The sequence below is a fragment of the Cygnus olor genome, chromosome 6 (assembly GCF_009769625.2).
Source record: "Cygnus olor isolate bCygOlo1 chromosome 6, bCygOlo1.pri.v2, whole genome shotgun sequence".
NCBI lineage: Eukaryota > Metazoa > Chordata > Aves > Anseriformes > Anatidae > Cygnus > Cygnus olor.
In genome coordinates this window covers 32077512-32099085 of record NC_049174.1, presented here as the reverse complement: position 1 = coordinate 32099085, position 21574 = coordinate 32077512, and the positions used below count along the sequence as shown (strand labels likewise).

Below are 21574 nucleotides of genomic sequence, written 5' to 3'. Positions count from 1 at the left end.
ACTGATGCAGCAAAACACCTGCTGGTGGTGGATTTGGAGGCTCCCTTCAGGTGCCAGTGTCTGAACCATGCCTGGAAGCCTTTCTGCTTCCAGAGTTGTGCTGAACAAGGCTGGAGCTGTCCCAGTTACTCTAAAGAAATGCAGGAGTCTGGAAAAGGCTTTAACTTCGGTGAACATTGTCCAGAGCAGACACTAGGAACATTTATTCCTCAATGTCCGAGTAGTCACGATTTTCTTTCTCATATTAAGCAGTAAACATGAGCATTGACTGCTGCTACTAGATAAGGCAGTGTAAACCCTAATGAAACTGTTTCATTAGCCACCTCCAAAATGTGCATTCAAGCTGTTATTTTTTAATGAAGCAGTGAAGGGCTATTTTTTGTTTCCTTCAGCTAGAGCCCTGATTTTTTTATTTATTTATTTTTAATTAAAAGGCAAGAAGCAACAAACAAGGACAAATTGTTGGTGGGAGTAAAGGCATGTTTTCGGATGTGTTATCAAACACTTTTGATCTCAAACTGTCCTTAATGCATTAAAAAAAATGTTGAATTATGACGTGACCCCAGTGGTTAAGTGCCATTTCAGAGTGTTTAATACATAAAGTACACAATTTCTATCACTTAAACCTATCTTGGCATCACTGTGATGGCCTACTGTACTTTTTCAAATTACTTTGTCTTCTTAGTGGCTTTGCAATTCTTCTTCTTGATGACATGTCACTGATAATGCCACTTTCAACAGTGACTGTATGAACGCTAAAAATTACTAATAATTTTCTGATGCTGTGTTTTTAGATAGTTTCCTGACCTCTTATTTCCTATCTTTTTTTTTCCATGATAGTATAATGCTGATAGATTTTTCTAAGAAATAATGTTTAAATCTTTGTGTTTAAATATGATTTTCTGTAATGGAAGACTGTGCTTCAAGATTAGGAAGATACTTAGACATGTCATTCTTTAAATAAAGTCAAGTTGAAAGGTGCAATGTGGAATGCCCTTGTAAAGATTTCATTCTGCAACAAGTAATTAAGCACAGCTTAAGCATACCATATAATATGCAATAAAAAAAAAAAAGACCATGCACCCTGACAAATAATATACTAAATTGCAATCCTTCAGTTTTTTTTGCCTGCTGCCATATAAGAAAACACAGATATTGACTTTTGTTGAAGGTCTTTTGATCAGATGGCTATATATTGACTGAACTGAGGTGACTGTCAATGTTGGAACCCAAGGGTCAAAATAAGTATATGTTTACTAGGTGTAAAAGAGAGAGCCAGGAAAAAAAAAGATGAAAAGCATATGGATTATCATAGATGTTTCCTCCAAAGTCATTGTAAGTTCAGTCCTGGTAGTTCTAAAGTGCCATCTATATATATGTATATTTAAGTTTAAAGCCCTCAAATATTCAGAAAGTCCTCACTTTCCTTCTGCTTTAAAATCATATTTGAGTGTGCTGGGTCAAGCTGCTTTGACCAAGCACATAGCTTGATCTGAGATTCACATGCATGTACTGCAGTGCTGTGGCCTGCAGTCACCTGTGTGTAAGGAGAAAATCAGGGGACTTTTTGCAGTGGAGTTCAGAAAATACCTCTGTGACAACAGCGTTATGCAGAAGGCTATCATTTTCATCAGTTTACTCTGAAAAAAAATGTGAACACGCTAAATGAAGGTTAGCAGTATTCTTTTGCATTCTTCTTTCCTTTTCTAGGTCTCTTTCTTACATTAGACAATTACATTCCCATACAGCAATAATTTAGACCCATGTCACTGTTGTAATGACTTTGGAAAGCTATAAAGACACAGTTTGCAGAGTTTTAAAGTATGTGCTTAAAGTATATTGCTGTTGAACAAAGCACTTAAGCATGTGCCTAATTGCAGGTATGTGGTAAAGTGTCTTTGGATTTATTTATACTGCAGTCTGCGGATGGATGAAAAGTTAATTTGCGGCCATATTCACCCGTTGTGTGGATCCAAGCGTGGGAGGGAAGGGAAGGGAAGGGAATGCCAGGGATCAGGGAAACTGAGGGAACTAAGGAACTCCTTAAAATCTGGTCCATTCCTGAAGTGCCTGTAAACCACCCCTGACAGTACTGCTCATCCAAGATCTGGTTGGTGGCAAGGGAAATTCCTTATTGTTGGAGACGTGCTCCTGAACCATGCCTGTGGTTCTTGGACTGAAGATGCTTGCATTTCCACACAGTAGACTTTACAAATCCAATTTCTTTAACTGCTCTTCAGATCTCAAGTTTCTGTAACTGCTTGCCTTATTGCTCCCTTCCCTGATTTTTTTTTTTTTAGTGCAGTGACCAAAATGAGCCACAGACCCATAGGACTGGTACTGAGAAGAGCAAATAAATTTTTTGCAAGCATGTATATGAGCCCTGCACTTCATTTGTCCCAGAACTGAAGTGTGCTTTTTTTTGGGGGGGGGAACAGCATCCCACTGCTGAGTCATATTTTTCTCATAGCTCACTGCAGCACGGAGCATGGAACAACCTTGCTGTGCTGCCTTTGGACTGCAGTTCTGCCTCTTATAGCTTTTGTGCACCTGATTGCAGTTCTGTATGGGTAGCACACATTTTGATTGAATTTCACATTGTTGGTTTTGGATCGTTTCTCCAGTTCATTAAGCCTGTTTTGAATTCTAATTTTGTTCTTGACATTATTTGTAACGCACCTTTCTATACATTCCTAAGTCTGAATGTACCTGCAAATGTCTGCAAAAATACTCTTTAATAACTGAAATAATGATGGATTTGCACACAAATCTCTGAAAGGCCCTGATTGAAAATACTTCCCCTCTTGGCAATTAAATGTTAAGAAGTAACATTTTGTGTAGTTTGTAAACCTTCTGTGCAATAACAATTTTATCTAAATCTTCTTTTCTTATGAGAAGATCACATGATAAAGTTTCTGAACTCTTGAAGTGCTTTCTCATGATTGTTCACAGATGACTAAAGAAATAAACTAGATTAACTGGATATTAACTAGTCTAGGTAAATCAGTGCTGGCTGTTCTTTTTATTACCTTTTCTGTAAGCTTAAGTTGTTTAGATTTATTTTTTTCTGAGAACTAAAGTCTCAGCTGCCTGTGTATACTTTACCTCTTCTTCCTTGTTAAAGGCAAGCACTGTTCTTGCCATTCCTCCAGAATTATTCTGTCGCTCTCAAGTTCTCAGAGAACTCTCTCAAATGGTTCAGAAATAGCTTGATGCTTCAAATATTTTTGAGTTGGATTGATTTGTTGATTTGAATATACTTGATTTGATTATTAATTTACATGGTTTATTTATTTACTTTCATATTCTGGCCTTCACAGTAGTTAGGGCATAGTTAACCAAGTATCTGGTCCCTTTTTTTTTTTTGTATGACAAGTATTAGAAATATCAGCCTTATTTCTTCTGTCTTCTTTTGAAGTGTGCCTGTGCTCAAGTCTTTTATCTTTTTTTAACCTTTTTCTTATTTTCTTTTCCTATTCATCTCATCTGAATAACTTTCCAACTTTAGATTCGTAACCAGTTTTTCATATTAACACATTTCCCTAGTGGTTTCTTCTTTCTTTTAGAAACATAAAATATGGTCCCCAATGAATGCAGAAAGTTGGCACATCATCTTTGTACGCCTATATTGCTCTTCCATCAGACCCGTATAATAAAAATCCTCCTTGACGCCTGATCCTTCTTAGGATTTTTCTGCATCTTACTAGCTTAAGTGCAGGAACGCGAGTCTTGGGATATTTGTGAAGACTCAGGTTTGCTCTTGATTTTCAAGGCTGAATAGGTAAAGAACGACTCCAATAGTATAGTACTTTTATTCATAGTCCCTTTTATCTTTACTCAGAGTCATTCGGGAAGACAGTAACTCCTTCTGACTTGTTGATCTGCAGACTTCAGGACCAGGATATGTGTTACTGATGCAGAAGCAAGGCCAGCTTTTTATCTGTTCCTTCTCTCGAACAGTTTATTACACTTCTGTAACAAAATCCAAATGTTGCAATGCATCCCGTTAATTCCATAGTGCTGTTTAAGTTCTGACTGTGTGCAAAAACTTCAGCCTTGCAGCTGTTTTTCCTTTTCCTGACATTTACATGTCACTACCTTAGATTTTTAATTATTTTCTTTTCTATAATTTAATTTCAATTTCCCAACCAAATAGTCTGCCTGAAAGTTTCATACTTTCATAATATCAACTTTTTTTGCTCATCTGTGTGATTTTTTTTAACTTTTTTACTGTACGCTCGGTTTAGCTTATGGGAGTGATGTGAAGGATAGCTCGTCTCCTCAAGAGAGCATTTTTTTCCCAAACCCACTGGATTCTGCAGGGTTAGAAGCATCAGCAATTCTTTATCTGTCTCTCCCGCCCGATAGCCTGTCAAAATCCTCAAGAGGGTTTCTGAATGTAGCTCCCAGATGAGTAATGATGCTAAGGCTGGATTTTAGATGGTTGCTTAGAATCAAAGTACTGTTGTGCCAATATTTGGTCCTCTGTAAGCCTCCTGAGAGGACAGTATCAACACGATTGGGAAGTCTGAAGTTTGTGTCCAATTCTCAAGGTTAAAAATAGTCCCAGAGTTTCTGTAACACTTCTTAATGCGTCTTCCTAATTCTCCAGTGCTATTAACTTTCCCGCCGTCTGCATTTTTCTTACAAAGTTTGCTTCTAATTAGAGATTCTTGATAATTATATTGAAAGAGAAAGAGCTCTCTTTTGCCTCAAATCACACTCTATGACTTCTGTAAGCACCCTTAAGTATCTCTGCTACCTTCTTTACTGAGCAAAAGTGCTAAAATGACTGCCAAACTGAAAATGCTGTGAAGATATTAGAGAATGTTTTCCAAAGGAAATGTCTGGTCACTGAGATCAGAACTCAGACTCAAGTGGGAGTTCAGCCACTTGAAGTCCAAATGGCAGCGTTGTATGGGGGTTACTTTTTTGTTCTTCAAATGCTTTGTTGTGTAAGCAGAGAAATCATATGAAATTATGCTTGGATAAACCCTCTGGTATGTGTAGCTTATCCAAGCCCTCCACCAGTGTTTGACTTCTCAATCATCCTCTTGAATTTACCTGCTTAGCGTCCCCCAAATGTGGTCTGTTTCCTTGTCAGGAGATGCTGGAGTGCTTCTTTCTGAGCCAGTTCTCCAGTATGAGGCTGGATTCATTGCACTGCTGTGTTTTAATAACATTCTTATAAATTCTTAATATTTAGTATTAGGATTATACCTATTATTCTTATTACTGTACTAAACATTGTTAAGAGGATACTTATTATACTTAATATTGTGATTGCCAATGTGACATCCTGCTGTATTCTTTTAAAGAACTAGGATTTTAAAAGCAAGGTTCTTCCTAAATCCCATGCATTTACATGCTGTTTACTTAATATCTTCCTTGTGGTCTTGACTGGAGAAGACTTTCTTCATTTGCTGAAGATTTTTGCTTGTATTACACAGTTGTTCTGCTTTGCTTTGGGCTTTAGCTGTGCTTCCCTGGTGGATGAATAACTTTCTGCACGGATAATTTGCATATCAGTTTGTAAAACATTTTCAGATCCTTTTGGGGAAAAAAGAGGTGTTATACAAATCTTCAATAATATATGTGTGTTATTATACAAATGTTTGATACCTTCCATTATATAATGTGTGTTATGGATGAATAGGTTCTTATCATATAGTTCTGTGACAGCTCAATTTCTTATCATAAAACCATTATGGAAAAAAGCTCAGTGCTATAACTGTGTACAAAATCTTTTATCCTTCTCTTCGATGTAGGAATAAGTGAGTAAGTCTTCCAGGATTATAAAGCCTACACTATTCAATGCCTCCTAATCAGAATTAAGGTACTGAATAGAGAACTTGCTTCAGTGATTTGCACTTCTTTCTGCCAATGTTTTAAGACATCGTAGAATTATAGAGGCCAGGCACAGTTACTGCTTTTAGAAACAAACTGTATTAGATGCTTTTTACAAATTTCAGCATAAAATGCACATAATGTCTCTGTTTTAAAGGAAAATACAGTTCTCAATAGAAAATTGGTTTGTAATCATTGTTAGCATCATAATGCTTGTTGATTCATTTGTTGAGAGAATTAGAGCTGGTTGGAAAATATTTCACAGCCCAATTGTCATGCAGGAATGAAGTCTGATCAAAAAGGTCTGTGGGATTATGCAGATTTTTACAATGTTTTAGAAAGGGGGAAGAAAGTAAAGGGCACGGGTATTGAAGTATTTTCTTTGATTTTCTGGCTTCAATTAATTTTGACTTCTGTTATTATCAGCATATACTGTTATATGTATTATATACTGTTATTATCAGCATATACTTACTACGTTGATTTTTCACTTCATAATTAGGTTTTGCAAATTTTCTCCTTGCAACATTGGTAAGGAGAAATGTTTTCTAAATATAATCAAGCAAGTTGACCAGAATTGCGGCAAGCCAAAACCTTCTCTGAGTGTATTAGATCGCTCTGGGTCGCATTAAGGACGTGCTGTGTAACCATGCCTGGCTTCTGGCTACTGTCCCCAGTGAGGTCGGGGTGGAAGGTCCTGCAGGACCCTCTGCAGGTCCAGGTACCTCCAGACATTTATAATAGCACATGGTGACCATTGCAGCCACCCGCATATCAGGCGGTGGTACTGGACGTACATGTTTGTATGTCCCCATTTCTCTTGGAAACTGCTGTGGTTTATGATTCTGTACATCATTAGGTAATCAGAGGGGGTGAAATCATGGCTCCTGTGCTCTTCTGCTACGAACCATTTCTTCAAACGCTCCTGAATGCTGACTGTGCATTTTACTGCTTAGTGAGAGGTATTTTTGGAAATATGGCCCTGTTCAGTATAGTTTAGCTGAAATATTTGCACGTGTGTTTTAATAAGTCCTGTAAGTATCTTGCTGGAATATATTTGCATTTATTTGTATTAATTCAGTGTTTGCATCAATTGCTTTTTCTAAAAGAAGATGAGAAGAGAAAAACACAAGTACAATTTATTCACAAAGAAAATAGCCTTTCACTGCAACAGACGCTAGAATATAATGTGTTCCTGAATGCAGAAGGTGACTGGAATTTTTCCCTCTAACAGAATTTCTTAAGTGGCAAATTTCAGATATTCTGTCATTTAAAACCAAAGCCCTCTGTACAAACCCACATCCTGTCTGTCAGGTTTATGTACTTCTGAGTGGTTTCCTTCTGGACAAGTATTTTTAGTTTTGGAAGCCTACAGATCCACTTACAGCACTGGCAAAGAGCAATCAGCCTAACTATTCCTGGGTTTGATTACATTAGTTTGATTTTTAAATTCACCTTTATAACTTCAAGGATTTTTTTAGCCGGGTTGCTACAGATTTAAAAGGAATCAGAAATTCATAATCAGAGTGTATTCATAAGATCTGATTTTAAAAAGCCACAGAGAAACTCTCAAGCCTTGACCTTACAGATTTCAGAAACTCCTCAGCGCCGGGATGCGTGGAGGGTGTGGGTAGGGTGACTGCAGTCTTGTCTTAGGCGGCACGATGCTGAGATGAAAAAGAGAAAAAAAAACACCTGAAGTTCCTGGCTGGCGCAGGTTGAGACTCTTTTGATCTCAGTCAATTGACTTTATGGCAAAAAAGCAGAAGCTGTTTGTAGGAATGGGTCAATTGGATGTAGAAGATTTAATGGACTTTTTATTTTTATGGCAATGCTTATAATTAGCGGTCAAGTAGTATTTACATCTTCACTGAGCTGTACAGATCTCAATTACTCAGTGCAGAGTGCCATCAAAAATAAGCAGAAAACAAAACTACCAGTTCCACTTGTCCTGGTTTTGTCCTTGGAAAATGCCCTGTAAGAAGACTTATAAAATATAAACCCCTTCCCTGAGGAAGTGATGAGACCATCATTGTGCCAGGTGCTCTGCAGGTGAATCTCTTGAGACAGGACTTCATTTAGCAGCAGATTTTGTGTCCTTACATCAGCACCTCCCAACTCACCTCCTGGGGGCACTAGAGCAGTGAGTGTGTGGCACCCATGGGTGCTCTCAGTGACTGCTCTGCCCTGAGCTGGTCACCGGCCAGGAGCACAGCGAGCCACATGGGCTACCGGGTTTCTTAAGACAGAATTTCCCTCGTTTGGTTCATCCTTTGCTTTGCACACGTGTCCTGCCCTTTTACACCCCTACCAGGCTCCTGGCTCACCTGCTGGCTGTCCAAAATCAGCACTGTGCGTGAGCCTGCTCTGCTGATGAAACGTCTGCGGTATTGAGTCGGCACACGACGTGTGCTGTGACTAGTGAGGAATGCTCCGATGGATTCCATGTTCAGTTTGTGTGGAATGTAAAATAGTTGTGTAACGTCTTGGTTTGTGCACCCAGATCTTGTGTATGATGAGGAAGATGGAGAAAATGACAAGTAGGTTGTAGGATAGCAGGTCAGTTGGTAACTTATATGAATTAATGCAATGACTCTGTAAAGAACTTAATGAGAGCACAATTCCATTTCATTCTGCAGCTATTTCACCCAAGCCTTTAGAAGGCATGTAAATGCTTTCCCTGCTGATACAATAAGGTGTTTTGGTACAAACGGTACAAGAAACTGCCATAAATACTGTACACCTTAATGGCTTTTACCCATATGGCATTAGTTTTAGTACCAGGCTCCTGTTTCAAAGATGTGTACCATTACTGGCTATAAAACAACTGTTCTTTTAAACAATCCAGTCAAATGACTTTGAACAGTAATTAAAAGGGGGAAGAAGGAAAAAAAGACCCAAATAAAATTTTGTGTGGGCAGTACTGAAAAGTACTGAATTAATTAGTTATCCCCAAACCAGCGATACTACTAACCAAAGAACCAGCATTCAAAACTGATGATAAAATGGATGATTGTTACTAATGAGATTGAGATTATTAATTAATTATTAGAGATTAATAATTAGGTATTGATTTTAAGAAGCTTTGGATCACTTGGTGTGTATAGAGCCACTCCCCAAACTCCTAGCCCCCAAATACTTGTTTCAAATAATTCAGATTGATTTCTGAATACCCAACAAGCAGCACGCATGACCTTTAATGAAACCCATGCTGCACATCTCATTCCATTATAGTGATAAAACTCACCGCGAATATCGTGAATAACCAAACTTCAGCTAAACTGACTGCTAATGTCTTTTTCCTTCTTGATTAATAGTGGAGCTCCAACACAATGGATCTCATCAAAACCAAGCTGAAAGCAATCTCTGTTTGAAACATGCCCATTCAAACCCTAAATCATTAGAATTCTTTGGCCCTGATAGGGGCTTGGTAATTAGTCGAGTTACAATAGACCTGTGCCGTAAACAGCATGAATCAGAACATGTCTGTTCCTAAGGCTTATTATTTGTATTACTGTAGCACCTAGAGGCCACAGGCAAAATCTAAGTCTCTGCCTGTTATGCGTTACCCAGAAAAAAAAAGATCCTAAGTCCTGCAGCACACAGCCAGCAGAAATGAAGGATTGGCAGCGAAGGTTGCTCTAGAGAAGTAAAGCAGAGCAGGGGGAATCGGTGTGCAAAAGATGCTGTCTCGGTTGTCCTTTTTGCTTTTTCTTTACATAGCACAATTGTTATACAAAAAGAAACAGCAGCAGAGGGCAAGAATGTAAAGGACAGGGCTGACAGCAGCAGTGGTAGAGAAGTTTGTTAAATAAGGAACTGTGAGAGAGAAAATAGGGATGTGAAATGGAGAGGTAAGGCTGGGGATGGTGTTGAGAGAAGTGCAGGAATGGTTGATTCCTGGGCTGAGACAGAACACCCGCGCAGACAGTTAGGGTCAGCAATATGTGTCCTCGCCACGAGCTCCTGAAGGTGGGTCTCATGCAGTGTGCTGCAGGTGGGTTTCAGCATCATACAGGAAAGGAAGAGATCGTCAGTAAACTTAGACAATTCTCCCACCTTAGGTGGCACCATCTGTACTCCTAGTGCTCTGGGGAGATGTTTTTATCCAGTACCTTTTAAGCATTCAACTGTTATTTCTGTATCTGCCATGAATTTGCTTTCCTTTACGCTGACTGATCCCAACAATTTTCAGCTTTTCTTCAGAGCGTGTGTTTGCCAGCCCTCTGGTTATCTTTGCCACATGTCTGTGTCACAGTGCCTCTGCTGACTCTGGCCCTGTATTTGCTGTCCAGCGCCCTGCCAGCACTGACAAAGGCAGGATTTCTCCCCGTGTCACAGAGCGCTGTAATGTTCATGATAGCAGGACACTGCCTTACGTTCAGGTCTGAGATCCTCCATAACCTCCCCCCCAGCTGCGGAAGGTGGTGTGGTGGAGACAGTCCGAGATACTCTTTTTAGCTTTATGCAGATGATGTTTCTCTACCTCAAGAAACTGTCCTGGAAGGCAGTGCTGGAAGCCCTTCTAAATCAAGATCGATGACATTTACTGCTCTCCTATCCACAGGCCTGTTACCCTATTAAGGAAAGAAATTAGATTTGTTTGACATGGTCTGCGCTTGACAAATTAATGGTGGCTATTAGTCAGCATCTACTTTTCAGCTAGGTGCTTGCAAAGTTCATCTGATTATTTTCTCTAGAACTTTTATTGGAACTTGAAACAAAATTGCATCTGTTCTTGGTGGAGGAGTCAATGCAGCGCTGGGTGATGCAGAAATAACGCTCAGTGCTCTGTGTTGTGGGGCTGACTGGGCTGTAATTCCTCAGTCCTGTGTTCCCATCGTAGGCTGAAATCTTGGTCTTTGTCACCGCTATTAATTGTGCTTGCCGTTCAGTTGGAACTGACCTTTCTTCTGAATTTGATGGAAAAGGGTGAGACCTACCCTTTCTCAGGGTATGTGCTCCAAGCTTCCCTTCTACTTGGCACTTGGAGGGACCCAGGCTCCCTGGGGCTGCTCCTGCCCCCCCCTACACTGCCGCCCCAGCACACCACCTTCCACCTGGCAACAATTCTGTTTTTCTGGACCCTACTGTGCGCTGGAGCCAGAGGCTGAACTGAAATAACAACCAGTTCAGCCCAAACCTCAGTGCTCTGACTGACTCCTTCCTTTCCAAGGCTCACGCACTCGTGGCCACCATCCCCTGGGCTACCACCTACCTTCATCTTTCCCATGCTTTCCTTCTCCCTGCTTAGAAACAACTCTCCCCCGTTATCAGCCCTTCCAAAAAAACCCCTTGTCACCGGTGCGGGCTCAGGGGACGAGCGCGAACCCCCGGGACCGCGGTCTGCGGGCACCGTGCGGCGCCTCCCGGGGTACCGGGGCCAGGGGCGGTGCGGCGGGGCCGGGGGCGGTGCAGCCCCGCCGCCCCCGTGCCGTGCTGCCGGAATGGTCTCTCCCAGGCCGGCGGGCACCGCTGTGACACCTGCTGGCTGCTCGGCGGCGGGACGAGGCGGGCCGGCCCCCGGCGGGCGGAGCGGTGCGGGAGGAGCGGGGCGCTCCGTGGCCGGCGCCCGGCGGTGATGCTCGGGCAGCCCCCGGTGCGGGACGCGGCGGGGCCGGGCGCCCCCTGAGCAGCGGAGGCGCTGCGGTAGAGGCAGCCCCGCGCCCCCCTTCTTATTTCTCCTCCTTCCTCCTCTTCCTCCTCCTCCATCCGCTGCCGCGCCACTTCCAGGGGAGGCTGGTGACATGCGGCTGGCGCCTGGGGAGGGCTGCCCGGGGCCGTAGCGGCGGCGAGAGCAGCCCAGGCGAGCCGAGCCGAGTCCCCTGCGATGACAGCCATGAAGGAGCAGCCGGCGCACCCCGGCAGGGGGAACCCGCCGCCGCCGCAGCCCGACCAGGTGGGACCCGAGGCGCCGAGGGAACGGGGAGGGGGCGGCCGCTGTCCCGGCGAAGTTGCGCCGAGATGGACGCAAGTGATGGGGTGGCACCGGGCGACCCTCGGGGCGGAGGGGCCGGTGCCCCGCCGAGCATCCCTGGGGGGCTGGGGACGGGAGGCAGCTTTGCGGGGACCCCAGCGAGGGGCAGAACCGTCGGGGGCTGCCGGGGAGCCCCGGGGTCCCGCAGGGGTCTGTGCTCCGCTTTATCGGGGTGGGGGGAGCCGTGAGCGGCGGGGTCCTGCCCCGCGGAGCCGGGATGCTGCTGGGTGCCGGGCGGAGCGGGGAGCGCCCGGTGCCGGCGGCGGAGCCGCCGTGGGGCCGGCTCCGCACCGTAGCCCGGCGGAGGGGGAGCGGCCCCGCTCGGCTCGGGGAGGGGTTCCCGGGGGGGTTTGCCCGCACCCCGGCGGCAGTCGAGCCTCTGGAAGCGGGCACCGGGACCGCGGGGCATCCCCGCTCCCGTCGGCACCGGGGCGCTGCGGAACGAGCGCGGCTCGGGCAGCATCCGCGTGGAGAGGGCGGCTGGTGGGGGCAGAGCTGAGCTGGGCGCTCAGCACTGCCAAAGCCAAGTTTATCAGCACCGGAGCCCTGCGGCTGCTGCTCCGGGGCGACGGAGCCGAGAGGGGCCGGGGGCAGCGGCCGGGCGCTGCCGATGCTGCAGGGGCGGCCCCGCGGGAGGCCCGGGCTGCGGAGCCATCCCCTGCCCGCGAACACCTGATACGGGCTAGCTCGGACCGTATTTCTGACACCAGGGGTGGTGGTTTGTTTTTTTTCCTCCCTTTTTTAGTGTTTTGAACTCTGAACGCCGGTTTGCGGAGCGTAGCTAACTGCATCTCACATTTTCAGTCTGTGTTGCGTGCCTTTGCACAGCTTAATTTTCTCCCGGTACACTGATAACGGGTGAAAAACATCACCAGTGCGAGCTGCTGTGTACGGCTGCGGTTCAGAAAGCCCATCTAGCCCGGTATCCAGTCTTGCAGGGGCTGCTCGTTAAGGTTGTGGGTAGTCCTTCCCATATCAAGGCACCCAGTGTCTGGCTTATTTAACGATGGGTGCTCTTTGCTGGAAAGCATATGCCTTCTGACACATCTCCATGTAATATTGATAAAATAATACATTTGAGTTTGAGGAGCCTTCTGGTATCTTGAATAAATTAATTGCATAAGTCGTGTTATCTGGAAAAGAAAGATGGGCAATGCATCAGTACTTAAATTTCATGCAAATACTAGAATTTATGGAAAAGTCGAGATCACTTTGGGTAGCGGAGATTCACAGAGCTCATAAATTTCACAAGCATTGTTTTGCTTTAGAGGGATACTGCTTCTAGACACAGTAAAAAGTACTTGAACTTAACCAATCTTTATTTCTTCATATTCGGTTCAGACATGCTGAATTGCCAGAACGGGTTTGTGTTGTTGGCAGGTGGAAATCTTTTCAGAGCAGTCCTAATATTATATACTAAAATGTCTGGTTTGACTGCTCTTTTAGGTCATAACGAGGAACAGCAGTAAGTTCGCCATTTAAAACACTCCAAACATTAAGAATTTGTCCTAAATATAGGAATGTTATTACCCAAACGCTCTGGAGTTCTCAGCCTCTCCCAGTGGTGGATGGGGACACTGCTGGGCTGCACCTGACTGTGTGAAGTGTGGGTGCCAAGTTTTGTGTTTGCATCAGCTTTCTCCAGACCAAGTTTGGTTTTCCTGGTAAAAGTCGATATTAAATCAGCTTTGATTGTCTGTTGCCATAGATGCCACGGCTGTCATTTTGTGCAGTAGATAATGACATCACTTACCAAACGTTACTTTCAGTGGATGACAAATTTTCCTATGGGTTTAAATGCTAGCAGTAGGGACGTGGGCCTAAATCCTGCCATGAGCTCCCTGTTGAGTGAGGCACAAACACAACATCGTGCTCCTGCACCATCGCAGCAGCCGAGATCCAGGCAGTCATAGATGAGCTCTTTCCAGGGCTTTGACATGGGTGGTATGACACCAGGTTTATGTTGGAAAACGTTCTTAGTACAGCAGGCTAAGGCCGTGACCTTAGCAGGGGGATATTATGGGTTAGAAGCTCTTTGTTGGCTTTTTGTGGTTGCTGTTATAGACTGTGAGCTGGCTGTAGCTGTGGTGGGCAAGGGCAGAAGAACAAACAGGCTCATACATCCTCCCAGTTTTCCATAGCCCATAGCTGGTCCCTCTGGCAGACGTAGCCTTCTTAGGGCCTTCAGGAAATCCATCTCCCTCAGAGTACTCTTGCTTGACATTTCATTTGGCTTGATGAGCTTGTATAAACTTGTAGTGTCAATAGAGGTGATGACTGCAGTTCACCCACTTATTTCTAAAGATAAGCCACATCTGCATGGAGAGGGCTTCTTGAGACAGCAGGAGCAGCAAAGCTTTTCTGGTATAGACGTGGTTGGACCTGTGGACAGTCTAAGAAGAAATAAGGAATTACACCAGGATTTTCTAAGAGTAAATCTTTCTGATTTCAAAGACCGGTATACAAGCACTCCTGAGAGCAGTCCTACTGAAGCTGATGCATTTGTGGTAAATTTATAGGCTTGGGACCTGAGCTGCAATTTCAAATTATAGTAGGCTAATGCTGGGACTCTCCACTTAAATAAAAGCTTGGATCGACTAATTGAAGCATCCATAGCTATCAACTTATAAATAAATTGGATACAACTTCATATCCAACACTTCCCTTGATGGTATTTTGAAAGTAGCTCTCCCTTGGGTGAAGGCATCTAATAACAACTTCCATTAACAGCACTATCGATGTTTCAGCAGTTGGTTTGATAAATTAGCCAGATTTATTCTCAACTCTTTGCTAAATGATGACTCATATTTATTGCTAAAATTACAGTTTTATATTCTGATGATATAACTGTAGAAGGGAAATAGCTGTAAATTACTTGTGTTTCTCCTCATTTCTGGAAAGCTCTATCAAAGGGCTCAGACTTGTGTTGCTTGGGCTTGTGTCAGAAGTAAATTTGGCTCCTTCTGTACAAGAGGGAATACAAAAAAGGGTGTTTCTCATCTCATAGCTTTTAGGAACTGTCCCAGGGTCTTAGACAATGATGTTTAGTGATTGTTTTTAGAAAGTACAACCATTCAGTAGTCAGTGGACACAACATATTTGAGAAATATAATGTACCTGTATGACTTGCTGGTTGATGAATGTTGCTGTCTTTACAGATGAAAAACTAAAATAATTCCTCTAGGTATTACCTTTGTGAGGCTTCAGTCTGTTTACAAAAAAACAGATGATCTACACCACCTGGTGCTGCTTGCTGTTCTTTGTATGTATAGAAGGCAGACCTTTGAAATTTATAACCATCCTCTCCTGAGCCTCTCTTACTCAGCTTAAGGACTTTTAAAAATTGATTTTAAAATACAAAAAAAAAAAAAAAAAAAAGAGAATGTTTCTTTACTGTTTGTCAGTTAGAAACTACTGCATTCTTGTGCTTCAAAACAGGTGAGCAGAAATGAAATGAGACTTCATTGTGTTGCATTAAATAGGAGAACTATTTGATAAGCATATGAATTACATGTTCAATATACATACAGGCGCAGAGCTTCATGACTGTCCTGGTTAAGAAGGTGAATTTTTTCTGTCTCAGGACCACTTTCTGTGGTTACCAGGCAAAGAACGTATTCTGAAAGTATATCTGAACATAAGAGAACAATCTGTGTTTTATTTCTCAGTGACTAAGGCTAAAATGGTTTATAGTTTTAGGTCTTCCTTCATTGTATTTCCCCAAATTAGACTCTGGTCTTGCAGTGGGAAAAATGCTGATGGATTGTTGTGTTTGTCCAGAGCAGTATTTATCTTAAGGTGGTTTTACAGAGGTGAAAGGGCTCTTCCCTGCCCCACTGAGGTAATTTTGAGCTCAGTGGGTCAGGAAAAAGCTTGAAGTCTTAATCGTATACTTACAACCGTTCCAGTAATGTGAAAGATTATTTAGGTAGTCAGATCCATGTCCTCTGCTCTTGATTGAGTTCAGAGTTAGATTCAAGCTGGGATAAGAAATTCTGTTCTAGTAGGTAACCCAAAGTGACTTCGCATTTTTCTTTCTTACCCATCTAGCAGAATTTTGTACTTGTTATATTGTGGTAATATATCAAATGTGCTGGTGTGCAAGGTTCAACATAATGTCAAAAGCATCAGGTAAAAAAAGCCAATAAAAGTGGAGAAATAAGGTTATATTATTATGCCCATAATATTTCATAAAGAGTTAACATCTGAATCTTAGCTTTAACATTTACATTCTATTTCTTACACTATATATATGCCACGCTATTCCTGTGCTGGATCCAGAAAGAAATATTACACACTTCTAGTATCTGTTGAATATATGACCGGCAGCACAAGAAGCTTATGTAGAAAGTATTAGTAGTTGGTTTGGAATATCATTCAGGATTCAGGATCTAGGGGAAGGCAAGGAGCATGCACCTTTTAAGTACTACGCATGGTCTTGATGCGCTTTCTCTTTCCCATGTGGCTGTTGAGATGTAATTCAGTCACGTACCTGATTGTAGGGATCAGCACAAAAATCCTGAAGCTCATCTTCAATCTTCATTCCATTTCTAGTCTTCTAACATGATCTCTGTGGAGAAGGGGCAAGTAGGATCTCAATTTTGGTGAAGTGCTCCTCATGTTAATTGAGAAACATCATTTCATGTGATATTTTGTAACTAGTCTATTTGCATGTAGGATCTTGTGTGGCTCAAGCAAGCAGCATTTTTTTTTTTTTTTTTAGGTGGCTGTATAGCACATAAATGCGTTTCTCTGTACCTCTCAATTTCAGAAGTAACGAGTTTCTCTTAAGAAACTCTCTTTCCTAATGCAGAATGCTTTTCAAAGAATTTCCAATGCTTGATCTGTTCAGGGCACCTGCAAGGAGCACTGCTGTGAAGAGGTCTCTTGGTGGACATAAACCAAGGTAATGGTGCCCGTGCTCTCTTGCTCCTTGCACTTTCCCTTCATGGCTCCCATGCCTTTATGCAGGTTCTCTGTGTCTCTCCATGTCTTGCTTTCAAAATAGAGTGTAGGAATCTGTATAGCATAGCTCAGCACCTGGTTACTCAGCATTTGGAGCCCTCCACTTTGCAGGTGGATTAAAGGGATTACGCACTGCAGGAATGCAAAAGCTGGGAAATAGGGTAATCTTTTTGGCTATTCTGGGTTACAGTGAGTTACAGGCTCACCGTAGGTTACATAGTAGCCTCAGATATTTGAGCATAAGTATTCCATTCGTTATTTTAAAACCTACTTTCTGTGTTTCTTTCCAATGTTTTACAACTGAAGGTATTGCTTCAGGCAAGCTATTCTGATAATTAACAAGAGGGAGGAACTCTTTAAGCACGCTGAGATGTTGTTTGATGTTGTTGTAGAATTTGAAAGCCGTCATCTTAGCATTTTTTAGTAACTTGAGGGCATTCAGAGATTACACACATGTTACTGACTCACAAACATGAACAAAGGCTTTCTTTCCATAGTGGTTGTAAGGATGCATTTAGCTTGTGATCCCTAGAGAAGTAGCTTAGTTGTTGTTACTGTTGTTCTTGTTTTTTAAACTATTAGAGCTTGAAATATGCTTCACTTATGGAAAACTTTTAAGTGTACAAGTCCATACTTCTCATGTTATACTTTCTCTAACATTGCATTGGAAGACATGGGCAGACTCTGCTGCTGAGGGAAATGCCTGTGTCCTGCTAGTGGGTAGCTGCAGTTGGTTAACGCTGTGTTTGTAACAGTTAGAAGACCCGTGTCATTTTTCAAGTCCATGCATTAGCCACAAGATCTCAGCTGTCTCAAACTCTGTAGCTTTCCTCTTTAATCATACACTTCTTTTACGCTCCACTCAGCTGCATCGAATAATGTTCATGAATATATGATAGTAAAAAGAACAATGCTGATGGTGACTGATGATGATAAATTACTGTATTTATCCATTAGGAAGGACATTGGATGACCTACAGATCTGAGGCTGAATCTAAAAGACCTTTTCTAATAGTTCTTAGCACTGCTGGCAACAGTCACATAACTTATTATGTATTATTTATGTAGAGAATCTGTAAATAGTTTCGAATGATTCTCAACCAATATAAAAGCCCTCTGATGTTTGGAGGATATTGTCTTAAGAAAATCAGTTAGGAAGCATTAAACAGCGTTATGACTTAAAGAGAATAAAGATTCTTTAAGGGCTGTGGGGCATTATTTTAGACTGTCTGGGGCAATATTTACAATTTACATTCCTTCAGGAATGAAAAAAAAACACAACATTTTATAGCTTTCCAGAAAACAAATAGGGCAGATATTAGCTTTCTTTTTGACAATAAGAACAGAATTCTAAATGCTAGTGGGAAAACCATTAAACTTGTTTGGAATGCTGGCCGAGTGCTAGAAACTAAATCAAACACTGCCAGTGCAACTGATCATTCAGCCTCCGTGTTTGTTCTTTCTGCTCCTGCCTGCACAGGGACTGTTGGCTTCCTTTCCCCTTTTCCTATCCTAAGGCTTCAGAGACTGCTTAAATCAATGCATTTAATATATATTAGGGGAGTCTTTCAGAGGAAGGATTTGAGCTTAAGTGCACTTAATTAGGAGTAATGATGTGCTGCAGTTTTAAATTTTATGGTAGAACTGTTTAAATCGGACGGTCTAATGAAAGTTCTAAACAAACACAAGATGCCTGTAAGAGTTGGGTGGTATCAGTAAGAAAATGTGCAGATTTTCTTAGTTGTCCCTGCTGGAAATCTTGTTTTAGGCATTCTTACCTTATTTATGAAGAGTCCTGCAACATCCCAGTGTGAATTGCAACACAACAAAATCCTACTGAAAAGTTTAGGCAGGGGATTTCTTGTTCTGGGGCGCAGATGATTGTATCAGGTAATTAGATGTCATCAAGCATAAATATAAATTTAAATCTTCTCAGGGTAATAAGCCCACAAAGTCAGAAACTTTGAAATGAGTGGGTAGCTGCTATGTAAGGAAATTAGTTAGAAAACGTTCCTTTTTTATTTTTAATTCAAAGGTTCATTGTATTGTGGCACATTGAATACGTTACCTTTCAGTCCCTGAGATGGTTGAAAATATTTATACATCCTAGCCCATTCCTAATGTGCTTATTTACAAGAATATTCCCCTTGAAAGCTGTGGGACTACTTATGTGAATAATGTCTACAGGACTATACATATAATTTACACCATAATCATTTTCATTATATCCTGGAAAAAAAAATAATCCTTTGGTGTATGGTAAGATGGATCAGGCTGCAGTAGTTATCCAGATTTTGTCACTGGCATTTTCTGAAGGGTTTGGTGGCAAATGTTCCGTGTAGCGGCATGTTTTCAGACTTAATGAACAGAACTACAATGCCAGTATTATAAGTCGTGCTGTGAAAAGATTCCTGAAGTCAGCTGTCACTGTAAGTAAGGGGTTTGCTCACCCATTGCCAGAAAGGCAGGGTTTCTACCTATATACAGCATATGTATTTTCTTGTATTTCTTGAAGGGTTTCTACAAGTAATTCTGTGCTGAAGAGAGGATTTGCCCCTTTTTTGTGTCCTGTCACTACAGATAGAAAAGGAGCTTGATGTTATAGTCAAAAGTAGCAGTGTTAATACCCTACACTTCTTATTTCGTGACTAGTGACAACTGAAGGAAGGAAGATGAAAGCTGAGTTGGATGAGTTCATGAAGACTCCAGTGAAGTTTCTTTTTGTTGGTCACTATTTGGATTGCATCCTCAGCTTTTATTTTGGCCCCCTTATAATCTCTTTTTAGACATGTTTTTGATGCTGTAAACTGCTCTGTTCTGCATGAGCAGTTGCAAAGCTGTCTCCCTATTTTCTCCTTTCAGTTTTATTACACCTCTGCTGTATCATACCTTTTCCCCCAGTTTCCCATCTTTAATCTTCTATACTCAGAGTTTTCCTAACACTTTTATTCCAACAGTCCTTCTGCCTTTCTTTACCAATGTTGTATTTCTCTCTGTAAGCTAAACAATGCCTTTGTCATCTTTGTCTCCTTACTCTTATTTCCTCATTGCTAATCATTTGAAGAATGTTGTCTCATTTGATTGAATGTAATGCTAGCTTTTGTAAACAGTGTAAGAGGAGTCTCCGAGTAGAAGACAATAACATATATAACAAGTGCTGTGTTTTGATACTTCCATCGCAATCCAGTGATTTCATTATATACTGGGAAGTTATGTTTGAGGATGTGGAAGAGAATATACTCATGGTAAACAACAGTGCCTTTGTGGTAATCTGTCTCAGCTGCCAGAAAGGTGTCTTCAGTGGAAACAATGGCAAACAGATAGACATTTCATATATTTTTATTCTAGTAATTTCCCATTCTAATTTCCTATCCCACAACATTAATGATGTTAATGTATATTAAGCTTGTAGCTTAAAAACTGCGCTTGTCAGCAAATGAAAATGAAGTAATCCTCATCAGAGATATCAGAGGAAGTCTAAATTCTTCTTGTGTCTGGTCTCTGCTATTTTAATTCTTGTAAATATAAAGAGATAATGTCAGAATTGTTTTTCATTGTAGATGGTATCGTCTTTGAACAGGAATTTGGAAAAAGGCAGTTCCTTCTCTTCTTCCTCATAGCATAATTGCTTGTAGCACAGAACCACCCTGCTTGTTCAAGAAGAGGAAGAATTGCAGAAAGAAGGGTTAGCATACTAACTCAGTGAGCAGCACAGCACAGTCCTTTGTGTCAGGTCAGGGTATATATTATTGCTTTATTTACATCCTGAACACCAAAACCAAAAATCTGGAGTTTCACTCCATACAATGCATACAGAGAGATGATAGATAATTTCAGAAAGAAGCCTGTGTAGGGCCATATGTCATGTCAGCAAGGGAATATATTCAGTGTGTAAAGAAAAAGTAAGTTTCTCAACTGAAAATGTTGTTTTCTTGAGCTTTGTTTATCTCCCTCATTCTGGTCACCTCCCTGCATGATTTTTTTCCTTGGGGATGGCACACCCAGCTCATCTGGGAATCTAGGTCAGGCTGGGTCTTTTTATTCTAAACAACAAAAAAAGAAGCAAGACAACAACAAAAAAGAACCAAAACCAGAACAACCCTCCTCTTCCAAAACCAACTTTGTGAATTTTCCCCTTTATCCTTTCCTTCATTCAGGTTGTACTTTCTTAAATGTTTTGTTTGTATTTAGGAAACTGTCAATTATATTCTTTATAAATCTTCCCTCACTTCTGAGTGGGTAAAATTTCCTTTCTAAAATGTAAGCTAGGCAAGTGCAATGCAATACAGTGCCACCTTCGTCTCAGTTACAGCCCAAGTGGACTTAATACCACTTCTTGCCTGAGATGAAATGGTGCTTCAGTACAGGACTTTTTCTCTTCCCTTTAACTTTAAAAAGGAACAGCAGTTTCTGCCAAAAATAAAATTCTGCCAAAATAAAGCATTGGAAGTGTAAAGTAACCTTACCTGCTGCTGTTAATATCTTTTAAACTACTATAACTTACAAAGGTGTGATTCTCTTTACTCTTAATTACTTGCTCCATTTCTTTTTGTCAGGCATCTTTCTCCCATCTCCCCTGTAGTGGGGTGGGAGAGATGCTGAATGTATTTGGGCATTGCTTACCTCTAGGGAGGAAATACTTGAAATAATATTTTCCAATTGTTTGCATGCCCTTTGGCATTCCTTTGGTCTGCAGTAATTTCAGTGTTGCATTGCAATAATGCTTGGGTAAGCCAAAGTAGCGTTTTAGATTGGATTAAAAGCATACCAGTGAAACAAATCCTG

The 21574-nt window shown here is 41.7% G+C and overlaps 1 protein-coding gene across 5 annotated transcripts in view; it reads left to right on the top strand.

Moving 5' to 3' along the window:
- The window catches only part of DPP10 (dipeptidyl peptidase like 10), a 486601-nt gene that overhangs the window by 212508 nt on the left and 252519 nt on the right, over window positions 1–21574 (top strand). Inside the window, exon 1 of one of the 5 annotated variants that reach the window (XM_040561190.1) lies at window positions 11458–11746. The exons of the other annotated variants lie outside the window; for them this stretch is intronic. Within the exon in view, the coding sequence (XP_040417124.1) occupies window positions 11678–11746 (69 nt within the window). The 5' untranslated portion in view covers window positions 11458–11677. Of the gene's footprint in view, window positions 1–11457; window positions 11747–21574 lie in introns of those variants that run through there. 5 annotated transcript variants of the gene reach the window in all.